Genomic DNA, 20,688 nt, shown 5'->3' on the forward strand with positions numbered 1-20,688 from the left:
AAAACAGCAGACCCTCCAAGTCACGCTGTTTGCACCTTGCCTTTCCCCGGCACATCCAGAACAATCGCTCCGTTCATCGCCCTCCACCTGTTGCCAGCTGTAAAAGTTTAGTGTTCCTATTTCTAACACAATTGTAATGTAAGAGCAGACAGTAAAAAACACAGTGCTAAAACCAGTTCCTCTATTTTTACATTTGTTTCAGACTGGAATTCACACAATTTGCTAACCATATGCTTTATGGGACTAACCAGTCCTGCAGGGCTCACAGGACTCATCAAACCTAGAACTGAAGAGAATACTTGCTTTTGAATTCTGCAACACTTATGTTTTCCTCTAACTCACGGCCTCGGCTCCCCAGCTGCTCATCAGAAGCCAGGATTTTTTCACACTTGCAGCACTTACGACTTTAAGACACATCTACAGCAAATGTTATTGTGGGATGGGTTACAAAAAGAAAGAAGGCACATCAGTGAGAGGTAGCTTTGATTTTTTTTTTTCTCCATAAACACAGCAATCCAATCATTTTGCCAATTGAAGAACCTGCGTCAATATTTAAGAATAACCTTTATTCCTTCCAACCAGAACTTTCACATTATATATCCCTTCCTTACGAAAACTTCACTAAGTAGGCCATATAAAATTAAAGACACCTGTGACACTTGTGATGCTCATCCTCCCTGCAACAGCTGACAAAGAGCAGTAACCCTGAAATTGCATTTTATCATCCTGCTTCTTTCCAACCCCTTCAGCTGCTCTCCTATGAATTAGCGAAGGACGTCAGCCATGTTCTTAAAGAGCTCCTGACACGAGGACACAGGCTGCGGCAGCACTTGTTGCCTTCTTCTAAATGGATGCAGACAGGTACAGCCAGAACAGAGTCCAGTAGCTGCACAGAGAAAATTAACCTCAAGTCAGCCGTTTCTTTCTGCAGAGGACACATCAGACACAAGCTTAATTGAGAACATGCTGCGATAGTTAGCCACAGGCAAAAATGCTTTAACAGAGTTTAACACGAGCAGGCATTTAAGGCCTCTGCTGAGTTGTGGGCCTAGGTGAGCACCACACTTGGGAACGGGGAATTCTTGTCAGAGTACCTGTGCTTGCAATGGGCTGGTGGTAGCTGCTTTCCAAACCGCTCCTGAAATACTCTGTTTCCAACATCCTATTATCAACTTCACTTTGCAAGCAGTGGATTTAATTTAGGGAAACACTTCAGCAAAATGCATGGGCTGTGTGTCACTTCTGTGTTCCTTCAAGAGCTGTTTCCTTCCTACGTTTTGAGAAAGCTCATGAATACCTATGGGAACAATAGTTATGAACCCCATATGCTCTGAATACATAAAACACCTATATTTGAGTCTAAAGCTGTTTGGCAAGCCCTTTGTGTTTCTGTTTCTGAGGAAAACTAGGCTTTGTGACCTCTCTGTTTATCATATTCCACCATTCAATACTACTGACAGTGACTGCTTTCTTCAGTGGTTTGTGATGAGCCTTGCCAAGTTAAATAAAGGGCTCCCTGCTATTCATCAGCTCTACTGAGGTCTCTTATTTGGCTGAACCTGTTTGTCAAACAACTATAATAGCTATAAATACTTCAGATTAACTCGCAGTAGCCCCAAAGCAAAGACGAGCTATAAATTTTCAGGACAGGTGACAATTTCCCGAGTCTGAAGAAAGAGTCTCGCAGCTAAATGACGCGAGTGATGGCTGCACTTTCCAGCTCTGCTTTCAGTCACAGAAAGCACAGATGCAAACATCAAAAAGCACCCCCAACCAAGAAGCTACCTGATAACATCCTTTAAAGTTTAGCAGAGGGATGCAATTCCTAACAATGCAAGAGCAACGGGTCTGTAGTTTTAAGGACTGCTAAAGCTATTCCATGGCCAAGAACTGAATTCCATGGCTTCATTGCCATGACCAGGCACAGCCTGATGGCTTTGTTGTCCAGTACCTCTGGACACGGTCCTGGTGGACCTGCTTGAGCACGGGGATTAGACCAGGTGACCTCCAGAGGTCCTGTCCAGCCTCAGCCTTCCTGTGATTATTTAATGTACGAGCAACACACAGGGCCACACTCGTCCTATTCACACCCAGGTCCTCCTACACACCCCTGGCAGGAGGTCAGCTGCTTTTCCGGCACATTTTCAGTACTTATTCCCAGGCACACATTAAGGACCCCTTTGGCTGTTCGCATACCACAAAGAGTGCATGTTCCTCAATGCATCCAGGAATCCTGGTCCCCCAGGTACAACCTGTCTGAGCTGAAAACCCAGGGCACATCTCCTCCTCTTCCTGATCCTTCAAAAAAATGAACCCTATAAGATGTATTGAATGTGGTTTATGGTATCATTTGCTCACAACCCATCTAGCAGGCTTGAGTACTTTAAATAAACAGACAGTAGAAGATAATTTTAGAAATTTTAATTATATACATTGCAGCTTAGCAAAGTTATGTATAAAAGTTACAATCTGTGTATGCCCAGCTCAGCTTTAATCACTTCAGTAGGAAATGAGACAATCAAAATATGATTCAGAGCACGGACACAAGCCAGGGCCTTTCCATGGGCAAAGATGAGAAAACCAGATTGATCACAAACAGACAAGAGAGAGATTTGCATGCCTTGTAAAGAAGCAATAGGCCGTTCACATGAGCTACAAAGGAATTTGTTTATCTTAACAGACAAACAATTCCCTATCAGTGACATTGGTTATTTTGTAAGGGTAAAATAACAATGCTTTATATTGAAATAAATTGTTTGAAACTGAAATAAATACAAAAACAAAAGGAAAGCTTCACTCTGAGGCAGCATTCCTCCAGCAATGAGCTTGTCACGAACATTTCAAAATTCCCATCCGCAGAAACTTAAAAATGAGTTCAAGCGACAGCAATGCTTCTTTCTTTATAGACTGACCACTTGCTACCAACCTTCAAAGAAAAATACAGGCCTTGCACCAGAACATTTATATTCTTCCTTGTTTGCTCTCCCTCCTGTTGTGGGAGCCACTTTGCTGTCTGGTGGCTCACAGATGATGATGTGGCTCCTTTGGACCAGCAATGCTGATGGGCATGGTATTTAAAGGCTACTGGTTCAGCACAGTACTTCTGGGTGGCAAATCCTAGCCCTTTTAGAGGGATAGGTGGCAATCTCATCAGGAGCACCACCATGGGAAACCTGAGAAAGCACAGAACATTTTATTCCCCTCCTGACTTTTGCAGGAGGATTTCAACAGGAGAGGGCGGTGCAGGCACAAGTGAACATCTCCCAAGAAATAATTATAGTATCCTTAAACATAGGTTTCAGTGAGAGACACTACCTTGGTGCCCCATCTTCTGGCTTTTACAAAGGACAGTGTACTCCATGGGTGGAGCTTACTCCAGGCAAGTACTGATTTACACCAAAGTTATACTTTTACTGTAAACATTGACATCTGTTAGAGGAAATAAACTTTTTTTTTTCTTTTAGGGTTTTTCTTTTCCCACTCCTATTTGCAGAAAAAAAGAAGAAAAAAAAAAAGAAAAAAAAAAGATTTTAGGGAAAACTGCAGGAGTGTGGGAAATAGTTTTGATGTGAATTCTTATCTGGGCCTTTTTTTTCATTTTACTCATCGGTTCTCTGGCACTGGTAATAAACTCTGCAACCATGGATAAACAAAAGGTACCAAATGGTTCATATTTTGTAAGCTCACTAAACACGTCCTATTTTCCCATGGCAGATGTATCTAAGCACATCCATTTCCCACATTGGACAAATGTATGGGGAATTCCCCCATATTTTTATCTGCTGCAGTAGGCACTGAAAACAAGGATTCCATTTTTCAAGCCCAGAGATCTTCCTCGGAAAAAAAGAGAGATTTTCTCTTTCAAGCCTTCCATGAGGGCTAAGGAAGAAACAGTAAAACCGAAGAGCAGCATCCTCTATTGGAAGACTCCCAAAAGGCAATGAACAGCATTCAAAACTCCTCGAGGAGCACCAAAATGTGTACTCAATGGACGCAGTATCATGATTTCCATGTTCTCCATCTTCTCCAGATATGGAATGATTTCTTATAACATTATAAAACAAAGCACTGTTTAGCAAGAAAAGTAAATTGAAGCTGTGCTTCATCTTTTTCCTTTGCCAAGACAATGGAGCTGTCAGTAACACAGCCTTGAATGTGTTCATTTTAACACATTAACCCTTCTAGCTCTGTAAATATAACTCGTCTTTTTGTCTCACGGGGGAGAAAGTGCATTTTAAGCTTCTGTAATACTGGAGAACAGAAGTTTTAATTAAAGCTTTACTTGTACATGGGCACAAATAACCCTCCCTAAACAAAAACAAAAACAAAACAAAACAAAAAAAAAGACCTTTTTAAAATTAGAGTTATCATGCTGAAATTATTAACATAACTCCTGGGAAAAATGCATAATCTTTGCCTAGTAAATGCCAAAATGACTAAGTGAACAATGTTTAATAAATATTATGTTTTCCTTCGAGTTCATACACTTAGTTAATCACGCACTGATAGGTGAAAAATATTTTTAAAGCTTTGAAGACCGCAACAGTTTTCAATCTGACTGGTGCTGAGATCTCTGCGAAGGTCTAAAATGTTCCTTCCTCGGGACGCGAGCCAGCAGGAGTCACTTGGAAGAGCTCTCAGATCAACAGCGCTTTTACACAGCTGCCAACTTCTATTCTGCTCTGCGTCTTTTAGGGCAACCACTATTTTATTTTGCAGAGTCGTGTGCCCCATGGCATGGGGAAAGACATCCTGGGGAGAGGACGCAGCCTGCTGCAAGTGGGTGTCTGGGGTTACCTGTGTCACCTGGGCCTTAACCCAGCCTTCATCCAGGCTCTCTGGTACTCATTTTTGTTCTGTTTTCGGGCATGGGTAGCATTTTTCCTGAGTGCCTGGGCTGGCTCAGGGCACACACTGCACGATTCTCACTGAATCAGTGTCAGTTCATTATTTGCTGTGGCCCCACAGCTCAGCACACAGCTGATATTTCAGAGTATCGGTATGTTGGTGTGCATGAGAGAGGAAAATTTGCAAGTGAAAATACAGAAAGCAGCAGGCCCTGCCCCTGTATTTTTGAGGCATCCCCTTTCAGGTCTGACTGTGAATCAGGCTCGCTTTGAATCACCATACGTTGATGTGTAGCATCCACCTGCCCCCATCCTCTCCTCCCAGACCTCAAGGTGCACCTGCACCCCAGCTCCAGTAGTCCTCAGCCATAACTCAGGCTTCCCCACAAGGTCTTTTACCTTGGGACACTCGTCCTGATCCAGCCAGTCACCTTAATAGCCAAAAGCCATCTTCTGGCAAAACAGTAATAAAAGCAAGTTATGAGCACAGTTGTTACCATTAGGCAGCTATGTATGCAGTTGCTGTATTTAAGAGTAGCCACTACCATCCAGGGAAAGCAAATTAATTATTTAGATATATTTATAGGATTTATAAGGCTACCGAAGGCAAAGCTTGTTAATTGAAATCCTGATAACAGATTGAAGCCTATGCTAGATCCTAAAGTCTTTATTAAATAAAGCCATTAAGGAGGATGATAATCCCTGTGGCCTTAAATATGAATAAGGTGCAATGTAAATAATAAAAGGCAAAAATCCAATTTTCATGCAGTGAACTTTCAAATACTCCACTGTTTCCATTAAATTACCTTTTATTCAACATATTGTAATGGCACTGAGGGCACATCAGGCTTCCTTGTAATACAATTATTGTTCAGCATAAAAACCGGTTTTTAACTTGAAACAGCAATGCGAAATATTTTATTTGGCTTCTCTGATATATCAAGTGACATGAAAATTGAGAACAAAAGCTTCAGAGATGCAATAAAAGAGAAAATAAGCTCAGGAAAAATAAACACATGCGAACAAAAAAGACCCAGAATACGAAGACAAAAGAAAGAAACAGGGTACACAATAGTAGTTTTCCAGTTAATTTTACAGCAATTTAGTAGTAGGAAATAGAAGAGGGAAACAACTGAAATAAGTGAAGTAACTAAACTTGGATATAGGCCAAATGAAGCTGTAGTGCACACACAGTGAAGTAGGTGAAGCTTGTCACAGCACTTTCAACCAGAGCAAAACCTGTTATGAAATGTGTTACGCTCTTTCCAAACACACGTATGATGATAAGAGATTGAGGATATCAAGGGCCACAGAAGAGCCCTCGAGCCTGGTCTCTGTCCAGCTCTACCCCACTGCTAGGAGGCTGCTCCGTGTTTCTCATCTAAAGGGGCAGCACTAATATTCACTATTTTCTATAAAGCTTTCTGTGGTATTAAGAGACATTAAATAAAGATACCTCTACTTATTAAAGAACTGAAGCTGTAACATAAGGTCAACATTTTACTATCACTGTTCAGAAACTGAATATCCCTATTGGGAAATTTAAACAATCCATTAAGTATGAAACTATGCTGGCTTTGGCTGTTGAACAATTTTTCCACTCTAAACCTTTCTGCAAATCAAAGGAGTTCCTCCAGCAAGGCTGTGATGAAATAAGACACGAGAACGACTCCATATTTATGCAATTCCATATTCAATCTGGAAGCAGTATAACCAAGGAAACCCTCCAACACAAAAATGTAATTTTCCTTACAGCATCCTCACTGCATCAAGACAGCTGAGGAATCAACAGCAGAGCTCCTCATCAGCTACTGTAGCCTCCCAAAACACACATTTGTGTGTTTTGCAAGATTTACTTTTGCCTGTTCCCTGTCTGTCGCTGTGCCTGCCAGGTTCTGTTTCCTGTGCCCATTTCTCTGGTCCATCTCTGCCCTGTCACTGCTCAGGTGTAAAACAGGCAGGAAGGGGCTGGGATGGCTGAGGAGCAGCCCTGTGGTACAGCCCTGTACCAGGGGGCTCCTGGCACCCAGAGGGTTGGGGACAGGCAGGGGGACAATGCCAAATGGCCACTGGGGGCTCACAAGGGCATGGAGAGAGCAGGTTGGCAACAAACAGGAGGGAAAAGGCAAAAATGCTCATTGCATGCAGAGCCAAAACCAGGTACACCTGGCAGAGCCGCAGCAAAGCAACAGAGCAACTCCATCAGCGCAAACCATTATCCTGAATAATATTTGTACCCGGGCAATGAAGCAAAGCTATCCAAATGCTGTTCCTCCAGTCTGTCTCACTAGGAAGGAGACTCTTCTCCTCCAGCAAAGTGGGTCTGTGGAGGTGCCACGATATCGCTGCTAGCTGCAGCAGTGATTTCTCACACCTCCCACAGCAACCCAGTCACAGTCCACGGGAGTACCTGGCCCCCGAGGCTCTCCTATGCCCCTGTGAACAGCTTTGGCATCGCAGCTCCTTCACGCTGATCTTCAAAATCTGCAGTCCCTTGGGCTGCAGGGACTGAAGGGGAAAAAGAGGTGGAAATAAAATGAAGTTAAAAAAATGAAATCAATTCATCCTTTCTGCTACAGAGAGAGGCGTTTGCTCTCTTACTATGTGCCTGGCAGCACTGCCAAGAAGCAGATTACTCACTTTTCTTCATTAATCACTGGGAAAAAGAAAAAAGAAAAAAAAAAAAAGTACTGAAAAACAAAACGGTGTTTATCTGAAGTTCAGTCGGACAAAGCTACTGAACGGCTAGGACACGGAACATTACAAAGGTCAACATCTCCCCATATGATTGCTCTCTTGGGTCTGCAACCATACAACTTTAAAAAGTGAAATATTGTTAATAGAAGCATCTTCTAAGGCTCTTCATCAGCCAAGGATGCTCTTTAGAAAAAAAAGGAAGAAAAAAAAAAAAAAAACAGAAAAAATAAATCTTCGCCATCTTGACTGAGATTCACTGGTCTTTACCTACTCACCACCAGTCACTCTGGGTTCCCAGACTAACGAGGCGATTTCAGGCTGGCCACAGCCTTTGCTGTGCATTTGCCTTCTGTATATTCTACCAGCATTAGGAAGGAGTGGCTGATTCAGTGAGCTGGCATCGCTGCTCAAAACCGTTTGCTTTTCAGTCATGAGTTGACATGCAAAGGAAGCAAGTGTTCACCAAAACCATCTGAGCAGCTGAGGAACCTGAACTCCATCTGGTCCTCCGCAATCTCTGATTTTGCAGGTGAGCTTTGACTCTTCTCACCCCAGCCTTGAAGTAACAAAAAGTTTTCCTCTGATAGCTGGGACTAAATGAAATAAGCTTTCCTACATCAAAGACATTCAAGACTAAAAAAAAACCCTCACTTTGATCACAGTTTTCATAACCAGAGGAACTTATGCTCAAGTGACCAAACTGCAGAGGAAAGGGCCCCTCTGACAGGGCAGTGTCCCAGCACTACACAAGTGCCACTACTGAGAGAATTTAAATTTCTGCTTTGTAAAAATCTAACTAAACTAACAAAAAGCACATTAAGAAGGCTGGAATAACTGGAGTGACTCCTGGAATTTTTAATCCCTGTTTGATGAAACACAAAAGAGCAGTTGGAAAGCATTTCCCCTTGGGAACCTTCCCCCCTCCTGCCCTGTCCCTTCCTTGTCACCTTCTGGCGTCCTGCGGGTGGTGGCCCATGTGAAGAGTGCTCACAGCAAGAAGAGTTTTAATTCAACAACAGATAGGCCCCAGCACAAGCACACAGGACTTCCCCAGCTCACAGAGGGTCAACACCACCCCAAACCAGCGTCCAAGGCACTCCCCAGATCTTACTAACTACATTCACCAGCTCCAACCTGCAGCGCTGCCAGGGCAGCTCCTCCCCAAGCAGCTCCCCTCATGCCTTCAAGATGAAGCAATCACACGAGACGTACTCCCACGGGAAGCCGAGCATCCAGAACACTCCTCCCTCGTCTCTTGCCCGGCTTCGTGCTGTCTCTCGGTGTGACTAAGTGCCATAAAGGCACATCGTCACCAGCCACTGCCCGGCATAGCCCACCCCAGCAGTCCTCGACCGCCAACAGCACTGGCAGCGTTTCACCACCCACGTGCAAGAAGCGTGTCTTCTCCGTCCCACCACGTACCCACTGCACGGGGAAGTGTGACGATGCCTGCCTGAAAGCTGGGCCCTGCACTACGGGCTAGAAATGTGCTTGAAGGATTCAGATGTGTGGATGTGGCAGTAAGAGGCCTGGTTTAGTGATGGGACAACCTGACCTACCATCAGGTTGGTGGTTGGACTTGGTGATCTTGATGGTCTTTTCCAACATAGATGACCCAGTCTATGTTCTATGACACTGATATGGAGATTAAAAATGCCACAACCTCCTGTGCCACCATTTTAGATGATGCATGCTGAGAGGAAAAGGAGGACAGAGGGCCCTGTGGATGTCTTCAACCAGTGACAGAGTGCTGCAGGAAGGGGACGATGACACAGATCACTTATGAGACCTCCTGTCTGCACCACTGACTCTGCAGGTTGTTTCTGGGGCTCCTGTTTTTAGTAACTTCTTAAAGGAGGACCCAACATTTTGGAGAGGATAGCCATCAAAGAGCATCATAAGGCCCAAGCTCCCCAGAGGAGCACTGTGATCCGGTGCACCCAGCCCATTTCCTGCTCTCGTTCAGCCACAGGCCTCTTCTCAGCCCTACATGCAGCAGAAGGCAGCAGATTTGATGCAATATTTTGTAGTTTTTTAAAAACACGGTATAGGCCAAAACAATGCTTAGCAACAGAGACTCAGGCAGTACAAAATCCATACCAAATATATATATATATATATATATATTAGGAGCAGAGAAACTGGAAAGAAAAGGACTTGTGGCTCTCTGTACCTCTGCATCTCAGTGTGCTGCTGGGGAGACAAAGGGAGGAAGACACAAACCTTCCCCTTTAACTACTGATTTCCTGGTTTTCAAGGCTTGTGATGAGTGGGAGATGTCCGTTCAGCTCTGTCTGCTGAGCTGTTGTTTGTTAATAAGCACAAAATGACCTCTCCCTGACTGTACGATTATTACAGATGCTGAAGCCAGCTTAGCCCCTTCAGTCAGGTGTGCTAAATTATGTTAATAGCAATGACTACAGTGACAGCCTCGCCACTGAAATATATACTCAGATAAAAGTGAGACTGACTGCATATAAAAGGAAGTCCTGTGTTTTTCAGAACAAATAAAATTCAAGCTTGAAAAAAATAGTTTCTCCTCTGCAGCGTAGCTCAAAAGTATCAAACTTTCATTTTAGAAAATAATGTACTGATTTTTCATTACTAAAAAGGTATGATTGGCTCCGACTGTACGTCAATGCATGACTGTGAAATGTAAACATTGAAATTCCACTGTGATCTAACAGCACAATTACCTACCCGGCAGAAGACAATAAGCAAGAAAAAAATCCTTCTCATGGTTGTCACCTATTATTTTACTGTGTTTTATGACGCATATGTATGACTGTATTCTCCAAGGGCCTTGCTATTATTTGTGTCAGAAGGAAAGCATGCAGAAGAAGGGGACTCTTCACAGGAAAGCTGCTGAATGAACAGTGGGATAGTCTCCACTAAACACAAAAGTCTCTGCAAGGGACAGCAGATAGACCAGTGCCCACCCCCAGTGCTACTGGGGGTGATTCTCATCAGTGCTACTTCAGCCTGTGATTCTCATTTTTTCCCATACAAGTGGGACCCCATCCCTGAAAATGAGGTGCAACTGCAGCAGGAACCATCCATGCACATGCACAGGGCAGATGGAAGATTTGGGCAGCTCAGCATCCCACTAGGGACAGGCTCCCAGTCTCACGACAAGCACAGATCTGTATTTATGGTGTGCGGGAGGAGGCTGCCTACGCGAACACCCAGCATCCCTCCAGCAGGCACGATCCTTCACGGGGCACAGTGGGCACATGGCCAGAGATGTAGCAGGAGCAGCCAGCAGCCACCATGCCATGACACAACACACTCCCATGCCCATCACGTGGGGACAACACTGCACGACTTACTCAGCTGTAGCTGGATGCAAAAAGAATGCAAGAGGCTTTTCAGTCCAACAGCTACAAATACCAGAAGATACATATATATACTACATACACACATGCATATTTACATTAGTGTGCATGTGTGTGTCTTATTTACAGATAAATAAATGTCAACTGAAGTCAACCTTCTGCTTCCCTCCACTTTACTGGGTTAAAATAATTAAAAATTCATAAATTACTACTATCATCAGAAATGAAAACGTATTGATTTGCTTATACGGATGACAATACAGTGAACTTGAAGCAAGTTGCAAGGAAAGCACTACAAGGCATGTATGAAGGGAGCCCATAAAGCAGGCAGCCTGCTAAAAGCTATTTCAAAATGAAATTAGAAATTAAAAAGTAAATTCATAAAACAGCATCTTTTTACAGTAACCCACTGAGGAGCTTTTGATTTGAATTAGTCTGAAATTAATCCACAAGTAAACATGTTCAACAACATTTACCAAAAGCATCATTCAGTAAAGTAAATACAATAGTGCCTGGATTTGGGTGACTTTTTGGCTGTCAGACAGAAGGCAATCAGGAGGCAGCACGCCAGACACAGCAGTGTCCCTTTCTTTGTGGTATCTTTACCCATAGTACATCCACAGCTGCACACTCAGAACTTCAGATCTCTCTTCCCCCCTGCCCATCTTGCACCTAAGCCCACGTTAATGATACATCAGCTGCAGCAATTAATGAACCTCTGTCCAGAAGGGGAAAGACTTTAACAGCTTAATGAGATAGTAATACATATTAAAATCAATCTTATTCAGATGATGTGTCTATTCTAGTCCTCCCTCTGAAAATAACTGAGACTGTAGGAGAAATGATCATTAGCATTTTGATAACAATCTAGCCAGCCTCCTGTTAAAATATTTTTTCTTTATACCGAAGCTGGGATTTGTTATCTTGTGCAAGCAGACCATTCTAAAATTAGCAATGGCAAATTCATATTGGCTTGGATCTGATTTAAAAAAAAAAAAAATCTTGGGGAAAAAAAATTAATGATAACTTGACTGAATAATCAGACTCTCCTGCTGCCTGTTGCTGTAGCAGCGGAGAGGCACTACAAGCATCGAGGCAGAAGCAACCTCTTGCCATAATTACCACTTTTGTACACAGAAAGGCACTCAGTCACCATATACAGCATTAGAGTCACTTGTCTGATAAATCATATTCCAAATGACAGCCAACACGAGGGACAAAGGCTTCGCTGACACAAATCCTTAAGGCACTCCAGACCACAGGACCAAGCTTTGCACCTTTGTCCCGTTGTCTCAGTGTGCAGCTGAATGTCCCTGCGCACCTCTGTGTCACGCGGTGTTAGGCTACTGCCATGGTGAAAGCAAACAGTCCTGTCCACCTCTCTTTTTGATCAGTGCATCCTACAGCCTCCCCCTACCCAGAATCCAGTGAGGGAGACTGCTACGCCTTCCAGTTTCCAAGACAGGAGACCCGCTGCAAAAACAACTTCACGGCTTTCACGGGGGCATGCGCTCTTCAGAAACTCCTAAAGACCAACTGAGAGAAGAGCAATCACACCAAAAACCCAAACTGCTCAGACAGAACAAGAGGCCTGCCTTCAGAAGGGGCCAACCCATCCTTTCAAAGTGCCAGAAACCAGTGATGAGGCCAACTGACTACAGTGTTAGCTACTTAACCCATCCGCAGCTGGCCTACAGATGTGGTGAGGTGAACCTGGTGCCTGACACCGAGCATCCCTCACACTGAACCAGTGACCCCTGGCAGAGGGACAGAGCACGGGCACAGCCCCACTTTTGGCAGATATGTCCCCCTCGAGTGACTTTTCAGTGCCTGGCTGTGCAAACACTTGTGTCATCTATACACAGGGTGCAATGTACAAGGAGAAAGCACAGCCAGGGTTGGGCACAGGGAAAGAGGCAGTGGCTGTTGTGGGCAGCTGCCCATGGCTGTGCATCACCACAGTCCATATGTGCATGGTAAGTGCTGCAGAGCTGGTCCCAGTTATACTCAAAAGACTGGGCAGAAAGTGTTCTTCATTCCAGATGTTTCGCATTTTTCCCTTGACTTTTAAAAACAGAACGTCTTTTTAAGACCAAAAGTAATATCCCCTCCTTCTGTCTTTCCCCTGGACTGAGAGGCATCCCGTGTACATGTAGCTTTAAATTAATGTTTGCTAGTTTTATAACAGAATAAAAATGATCAAATTACATGCAAAGACAATTAAATTAAAGCACTGGGCATGCACTGTGGTTGTGTTTTTCTTAAAGCTATTCAAACAATTTCGAAGCTTTGTCATCAATTCTCTATCAGCAGAAGCAATACTTCCCACAAAGAGGAGAGAACGAGTTTAACATTGCTGCTGAAGGAGCACGGGAGCAGAGACAAACAAGTACAGGGAGCACAGCAGCACCCTCCTCGCTGCCCCGAGCTGTCAGCGAAAGGCTGGGGCTATCAGACCCAAATCTGAACCAGCAGAAGAAAGAGGATATAGGGCTGGTAAATGGGAAGGACCAGTTCCCAGGCGCAGCACTGCAACGCACTAGTAAGACATTTTTCTAACTGCTTTCCACTCCCCTTTATTTTTTTGAGTTTTACTTTCCCTTTCGCAAAGAGGTCCAGCCAGGAAGCTTGCAGCTGAAGGCCAGGACTGCTCCAAGCAACAGGCTGCTGCTGTGTGAGGCTGAGGACGAACCAGGGGCTCGCAGTCGGCACAGCTCTTCCCATTCCTCTCTCCCCCAGCTGCAGAAGCGCAGCTGCTGTGGGAGCTGGGGCAAGTCCAAGGTCATGCAGCTTTTTCAAATCCCCTAGTTTATCTTCATCCAGGCTCTCATGTCCTATTAGGACTAATCTCGGGTTCTTCCCATGACAGCTTGCCCCAGACTGGGAAAACCTGTTGTAAAATATCAGATTTTAACAGGACCACATAGCAAACGCTAGCTAAAATTCAGCTCAGTGTGTGATGAGTGACCACTGGAAAGCTGAAACCGGGAGCATCCCAAAGAGCTTTGGTCCACAGAAGTCACCAAGCCCCTGAAAACGGAATGAATTCAAAGAGGTCAGCAATTGCAAAGCTTAGAGATATTAATCAGAGTGAAATATTAGTTATAACCGGCCTTTCATAGCTTAAGGAGAGGCTCCTATGGAAGAGTGATTTATGAGATCAAAAGGAAGTGGCTTCCCATCGCCACAGATATTACTGGTGGGTTGCTGGAGTGCAAGAGGGAATTACGGGTTTATCTGAAACTTAAGCAGTGACAGAGACAGAGATTTAAAAGCACATGAAATGTTGGACAGAATAGTGAAAGTAGAGAGGAAATTCTAAATACAGCAGTGTAAAACCCATGAAGTACCCAGACATACTGTTAAAACAGTAATCAGATTATTAACCTAAAGTTTTGAGACAGCAAACTAAAATAACTCCAGACTATAAGAAGAGACCTCCCCGGCACAAATAGTGTTTTGCTGTAGGATTTTATTGCCCACAGGGACACAGCTTCGCCTAGCAAGGTCTGCATCGCACACACATAGCCTCACCCTGACCCGTGAGTGCAGGCACGACTACATTAACAGCCAGCAGCTTCAAGCACGTGGACCTGCTGGGCACCTGGCCAGCAAGAGGAGCCCTCCTGATCCCGAACCCATCAGATGAGAAGCAAGGAGCACCCCACACTCTAACAGCATGTGCACCGAGCTCAGCATCTCTGCCAACCTCCATTTAGTGGCAGAGAAGAGTCCTAAGAGCTTCGGTGTACGCAGTCAGTGCTTTTTAATTTCTCACAATCCCAGCCCCTTCGGGAATAACTCTGCCTTTGTACAGCAGCTTGCATACGAGGATCAGAAAGCACACATGGGTAGGTGAGCGCTGCTGCTGCAGGTTTTCAGCTGGGACCTCTGGAGCTCAGCAGCTCACACGGCCTTGCTTGATGGCCAGGCCCAGAACCATGCTCCCTCCTCCTGCTCAGGCCTCAGCCTGAAAAACACGGCTCCCCAGAGAGCAAACAGCAGGAGGTTAGGGGAGCTGGGCAAAAACTGCCAGAATTAAAATGTGCACAGGATCTCAGACTTGCCAGTCTGTACATTTTCTCTCGGAGCAACCAGCTGCTGAACTCGGAGCGCTGTCACACGCCATGCGTTACCACCATCCATGAATCATTCAGAGGGGTGACGTGCAGGGATTAAACTTAGCATCCACGTTTGATGGCAAGGGGAGGCATCCAAAGGCATGCCACACCGACATGGATTAATAGGGAGGGTCTCAGGCTAGTGGCACAAAGTCCCCCCCACAACTTCGTGGCTCTTCCAGATGTGACTGAGTCGCTGCTGGCCACCCGAGAGCAGAAGGAAAAGCCCTCTGTTGACACTGTCACCCTTTTGGTCACATCAGGTCCACCATGCATTTTTCTAGCTTGCAAGAAGTTAACAACAATGTCCAGCATCTGGTTGAATGTTTCCATTTGTGTAAAAATACAGTGGGCATAAAGGTGATGCTTGCAAATGGCAGTATTTCTGAAAAACGTAAGAGCTCAGTGAATCATGATGAATGCATCTGATTTAGCTCCTCAGCAGTCCCTTCTCCCCTGCTCACTCACTTCTGTGATGACTGCCTTAATTTCTGGGATTGTAAAACTCGCAGTTATATTCATTACAATACCCTTTAGAGGTCTTACTAATCTCCTGCACTGAAACACATTTTTAACCACCTGCAAGACAACATGAACACACACACACACACACAAAAAAAAACCAAACAAGATCAGAGTCCTTGATAGAGTCCTATTTGGATGACTTGATGAGAAAGCTCAATCATTGGCCAGCAAAACCGTAGAACCATAGTACCAGAAGAAAATAAATCTGAGAAAAAGAACAAAATAAAGGTAAGTCTGTTGGCCCATGTATACTGTGCACTGCTAACAAGAAACAGGCCTGCAGATTGAGTCCAAGATTCTCTTCTGCCCAAGACAATGTGTCCTACTCAACCCACTGGTGCTTGCAATGGATGTAGATGCACATAAACGCAGGACTTCATCTGCTTTCTCTTGCCTAACAGTGTGGGATATACACATAACAGAAGGTGTATACAATGAGGAAACGTAGCAATGGAAAACTACAACTTCTACTCCACAGTTGATCCACTATAACCTTGAAAACATACAGATGGTGTAGGATGAGACAGAGCTCTCATAAAAAGTAATGACTCAATCTCTCTTTTAGACAATTTCTGCAAATGGAGCGACTGAAAAGAGCAGGTAACAAACCACCGCTGCTCGCTCTGCTTGCGAAGCCAAAGGTTAGTGACCTCCCTCCTGGGTTAGCAAATTGCAGTCAGTCTTCTGCCCAGACCCGTGAAATAGCTCTGCGGATCTCATACGTGGGAGAAGCACCCAGTGAAAGGCAGGGGAGCGCAGCCCATCCGTCACTTGGCTGAAGCACGCTGACACATCGTTTTCCTTCTGTGCACATCTTAGTCTGCTGTTACCTATCCCACCTTCTGGTAATGCACCACATGTGTATCTGTCAACGTGGCCATGCTCGCTCTTCTGGGAAAACCGAGACACATCTTTTATAGGTTGCTTTGTTTTTATACAGGTGTTGCTCTCGGTTTGTATTTAGAGTAAGCAGGCAATGAGCTTTGCACCTGGAATGGAAGAAGACTGGTTTGGGAGGAAATTGCCAAAGATTTGCATGCATTTAGCTGTCTATTGGATCTTGAGAACTCCTGAGAAGATTCTAAGTGCTAAACTCCAACAATTAAAAAAATAAAATAAAATAAATAAAATAAAAATTAAAAAAAAAGAAAAAAAAAAAAAAAACAAAAAACAAAAAACACACAACCAACCCTTGCTCAGTAAAGAACCCAGATTTACCATAATGCCTCACCAGTCTAAGGGAGCCATTTACTTTGACAGAACTTGAATTCCCCCAGCGGTTCTACCGTGGTAATGGAAACAGAGGAGCCAATAAATTATAACCTTGTGTGTAATGCGACTACCATTATAAACCACTCTTAGCCTCCCGTTTTATCCCCTGGGGTGGTCACTCAGCTTCTGGATTTCCTTACTCTCGTTCTTCTAGTGCGTTCTTTCAGCTTTCAGACCCTTTTATTAAGTCTATAATCATACTCTGCATTTACACAGCATCTTTAAGGTGAACTCCCCAAAATGCTTTATACAGTGGAGAAGCAATTGTTTTTGCAGGCTGAAATTAAGAGACAAGCTGGCTTATCAAGGGCACACATTGCTGCGTGTCGGCAGAATCACAAATATCTTTGTAGAGAAACAACATTTCCAGGCCTCTCACGCTGGAGATGCATGCCACGTATCTTAAAGCACCTGCACTACTTCTGAAGTATCGCTGAAGTATGGTCTCAGTCAACTATCCAAAGAGCCTCAGTAGCAGTTCATCCCCAGTCCCTCTCATGCCATGTTTCAGCACTCTGGAGAGACCGAGTCCATGTCAATCTACCCAAAAAGAACCACCCAAGTCCAGAGAAAGAAATACAAACCCCCCAGAGTTTTGCCAAATGAACGTGTTAAACAACATTCATTGATTTTAGAAAATGCCATCTATGCAAAGAAGACTTCCCTGAAGTGTAAGATGTGCAGTGGCAAAACACAGACATAATAGCAACGCGCAAGCTGGCTCTGCTCTGTCTTCTAAGGTTAATTAAAATTCTCACTGAAACATATCCCTGGTGTGATTGTAACATATCGGTCTGAGGATCTGTGCAAGACTGAAGTCTGATAGAAGTGACCTTGGCTCCGTGCCACTGCCTCTCACAACTAGCAGTTTCCTTCCTAGCCAAAAAGCCCATGATGGCATGTCCCATTTTTATACACTGAGCAACCTACACTGAAAGGTATTAATTAGCAAAATAGTTGTGATTTGCATTTAAGCCCCAGGCAGCAGATCTATGGCAATTTTTGAAATTAATAAAAAAAGAAGAAAAAAAAAAACAAAAAACCACAGAAAGAATCACTTCAGCTCTCTCTGAGAGATCGAGATCTAAGCTGTCAAAGACCAATATAAGATTGAAAGGGATACAATCCTGCCCTTCAGTACCAGCCCCCAAAAGCCAAATTCTGGGCAGGTTCAGGCCATCTATTGTTTGGTAAAGAGAGGTGCTGTACTCTGCCTCCAGCACAGCTCAGCAATCAGCTGTATCAGCAGCTCCAAGGAGGATTATTCTCCCCTGCTGCTTTTTTTAAAAGCAGATTAGTTCAGACTTTCTTTCACTGTAATGAACCTTGTAAGGATCAAGCACGTTGCATTGATTTCCCGGCTAAAATTGCGCGGTCAGTCAAAAGGCTAAGCAAACGGCACCTCAGGGCCACCCTGCCCCAGCAGACCCACTGCCCCGCAATCACCCATTGGCCCCAGCAAGCGAAGGCAGCCGTTGTTAACCATAAAAGCCTAACTGTGCTTCTAAGGTCACGTGCAGCTTTGCTTTCTATCAAATTCAGACGGGTGGCAACCCACACGCAAAACACGCGACAGAAGTGAAGTGCCACTCAATCAAAGTCAGAAAGCGACAGAGCATTGATGGGGTTTTATTTGCTGGAGGATATCTGCAACAGCGGTTAGGGAAGCGACTTCTTAAAGCCTTCCCTGTTCATGGTAAAATAATAACAACTCAACTTCTCTGACAAATTGCACAACGCTATGAAATTACTCTCAAGTTCTCCCCCCCAAAGCATTTCCTTAGAGGTGCACCCCCTGCGGTTACGAGGTCTTGAAGGCATAAAAAGCAGAGGCTGTCTTGCGGGATGATCACAAAAGCTTGGTCAGGGTGCCAAGAAGCCCTGCCTCTGCCAGAGGAACCGTGCAGGTGCAGTAAGTCCTCCATACGGACCCTACTTCCCACCGAAAGGACTACCTGGAAATCAAACCGGACCAAATTCAGGATGACAAGAGGTGTCTGCTGTGACAAAGCAGCACGCCTAAGTCGAGTTGCAACGCGTGGCTCTGAAAACAAACGGGGAAAGAAAGCGGAGGATGGTGTCCCACCACCTTGCTTCTGCTCTAAACTTGACAAATCATTATGAAATACCTGAAGATCACTGCAATCCACAGCAACCTAATAAAGGATCTGCTCTTCCAGAAATATTACCGAGCATATTTCACTTCAGCCTCCAAAATTGAATTTTACGGAACAATGTATGGCATTTGCCATCATTTCCTGTAGGCAAAACTTCAAAACACCAGTACAGGTCTAGTCATTCCTCTCAGGAAAAAATAAAAAATAAAAAAAGGAAATGAATTAATTGAAACATCCAATGCAGTGATATAACTTCGGGAGGAATCTCCGCGTTGACCTTTCCAAATCAAAAGCCTGTACGTTAAAGTACGGCTCAAGCAGATCCCATGGAAGATATCAAAGGTAATCAAACATATCTACTGTATATATAGGGCATCAGGGAGCAGATAAAGTTGACAGTGCTCAGAGTCTCCCTGCCAAAGGGGGCCGGCGGCCAATGTCACCCTACGGGCCGACACAACACGGCTCACAGGGAGGCACTGATCCCGGCCCCGCCGTGTCAGTGCGACCCCGGGCATCGATTTTAAAAGCAGCTGGGTTTCTGCGGGCAGCTCTGAAGGACACAACGCGCTGCCCTTCCCCGCACCGCGCACCGGCACCGCACCGAGCCCCCCCGGCGGGGCACAGCCGCCCTCCGACGGCCGCCTCCCGCTGCACCTAGCGGGCTCGGACAGCCCCGGCGGGACCCCGCAACACCCGCAGCGCCTCCTCGGAGCCCTCCCGGTCCCCTCCATCCCTCGGGGGGCTCCCGGCCGCCGGGGGACCGATGCCGGCGCTGCGCGGCGGCCGCCCCCGCGGCCATCCCCGACGGGACGGCCCGAGCCCGGGCGGCCCCCGGGGGTCCCGCAGCCCCCTCCCCATCCTCGGCACCCACCTTTCCCAGCAGGGCGCTGCGGCTGGCGGCCGCCAGCTCCCGCAGGCTGGCGGCGGCCGAGGCGGCGGCGGCGGCGACGGCGCTGGGGGCGGCGGCGGGCTGGGGGTACGCGGGGGCCGCGGCGTTGGGGCTGCCGCTGGCGCCCCCGGCGGCGCGGGGCCGCTGTCGGATGCCGTCCAGGAGGCGGACGAGGAGGATGTTGGCGGGCAGCTCGTCCACGCCGCAGCCCACCAGGATGCGGCACTCGGGGCAGCGCAGCTCGTGCCGGGAGCTGACGATGCTCTCCAGGCAGCGGCGGCAGAAGGTGTGCTGGCACGGCAGCACCTTGGCCGTGGTGTCCAGCCGCTCCAGGCACACGGAGCACTCCAGCAGGTCCAGCAGCGACGACTCGTCCATCGCCGCCTCCCCGCCGCCGCCGCCGCCGCCGCCGCCGGCTCCCGCTCCGCCGCCGCTCCGCCGCCCCCTCGCCTCCGCCTCCGCCCCCGCCCCGCCGCCGCCTCCGCCTCCCCTCCGCGGGGCAGCGCCGGGCCCCGACGCCCCTAGGGCCGCCAGCACCGCCGCCGCCACCGGGGGGGCCCCGGCGGAGGCGCTGCGAGAGCCATCGGGGCACCGGGAGGAGGGGGGGGGGGGCGAGGGGATGGGGGGCGCGGCGAGACGGCGGCGGGGCTGCCCCCGGCGGCGGCGGAGACCCCGGGGGGGGCGGCCCCGGTGGCGGCGCCCAGCGCCCTGCGGAGCCGCGGTGATGCCGGCGGAGAGGAGCGGGAGGGGGGCGCCCGCCTGGCCGCCTCCCCCCACCCCCTCTCCCCGCCGGGGCTCGGTCCCCTCGGGGAAAGCTGGGGGTAGGTAGGGGGGCCCCCCGAAGGCCGGCCCCGGAGCCCCGACGGGGTCCCCGGGGCGGGG

At 46.7% G+C, this 20,688-nt stretch overlaps 1 protein-coding gene across 1 annotated transcript in view; it reads right to left on the bottom strand.

Annotated features, from left to right (window-relative positions):
• Positions 1–20,213, bottom strand: part of SH3RF3 (SH3 domain containing ring finger 3) — a 232,250-nt gene extending 212,037 nt beyond the window's left edge. The window contains exon 1 of the mRNA XM_084539157.1: positions 19,789–20,213. Coding sequence (XP_084395283.1) covers positions 19,789–20,184 — 396 coding nt within the window. The 5' untranslated portion in view covers positions 20,185–20,213. The remainder of the gene's footprint in view (positions 1–19,788) is intronic.
• Positions 20,214–20,688: the final 475 nt, after the last annotated feature.

Source organism: Aythya ferina (genome assembly GCF_964211825.1).
Source record: "Aythya ferina genome assembly, chromosome: 1".
In the NCBI taxonomy this organism is placed as follows: Eukaryota; Metazoa; Chordata; class Aves; order Anseriformes; family Anatidae; genus Aythya; species Aythya ferina.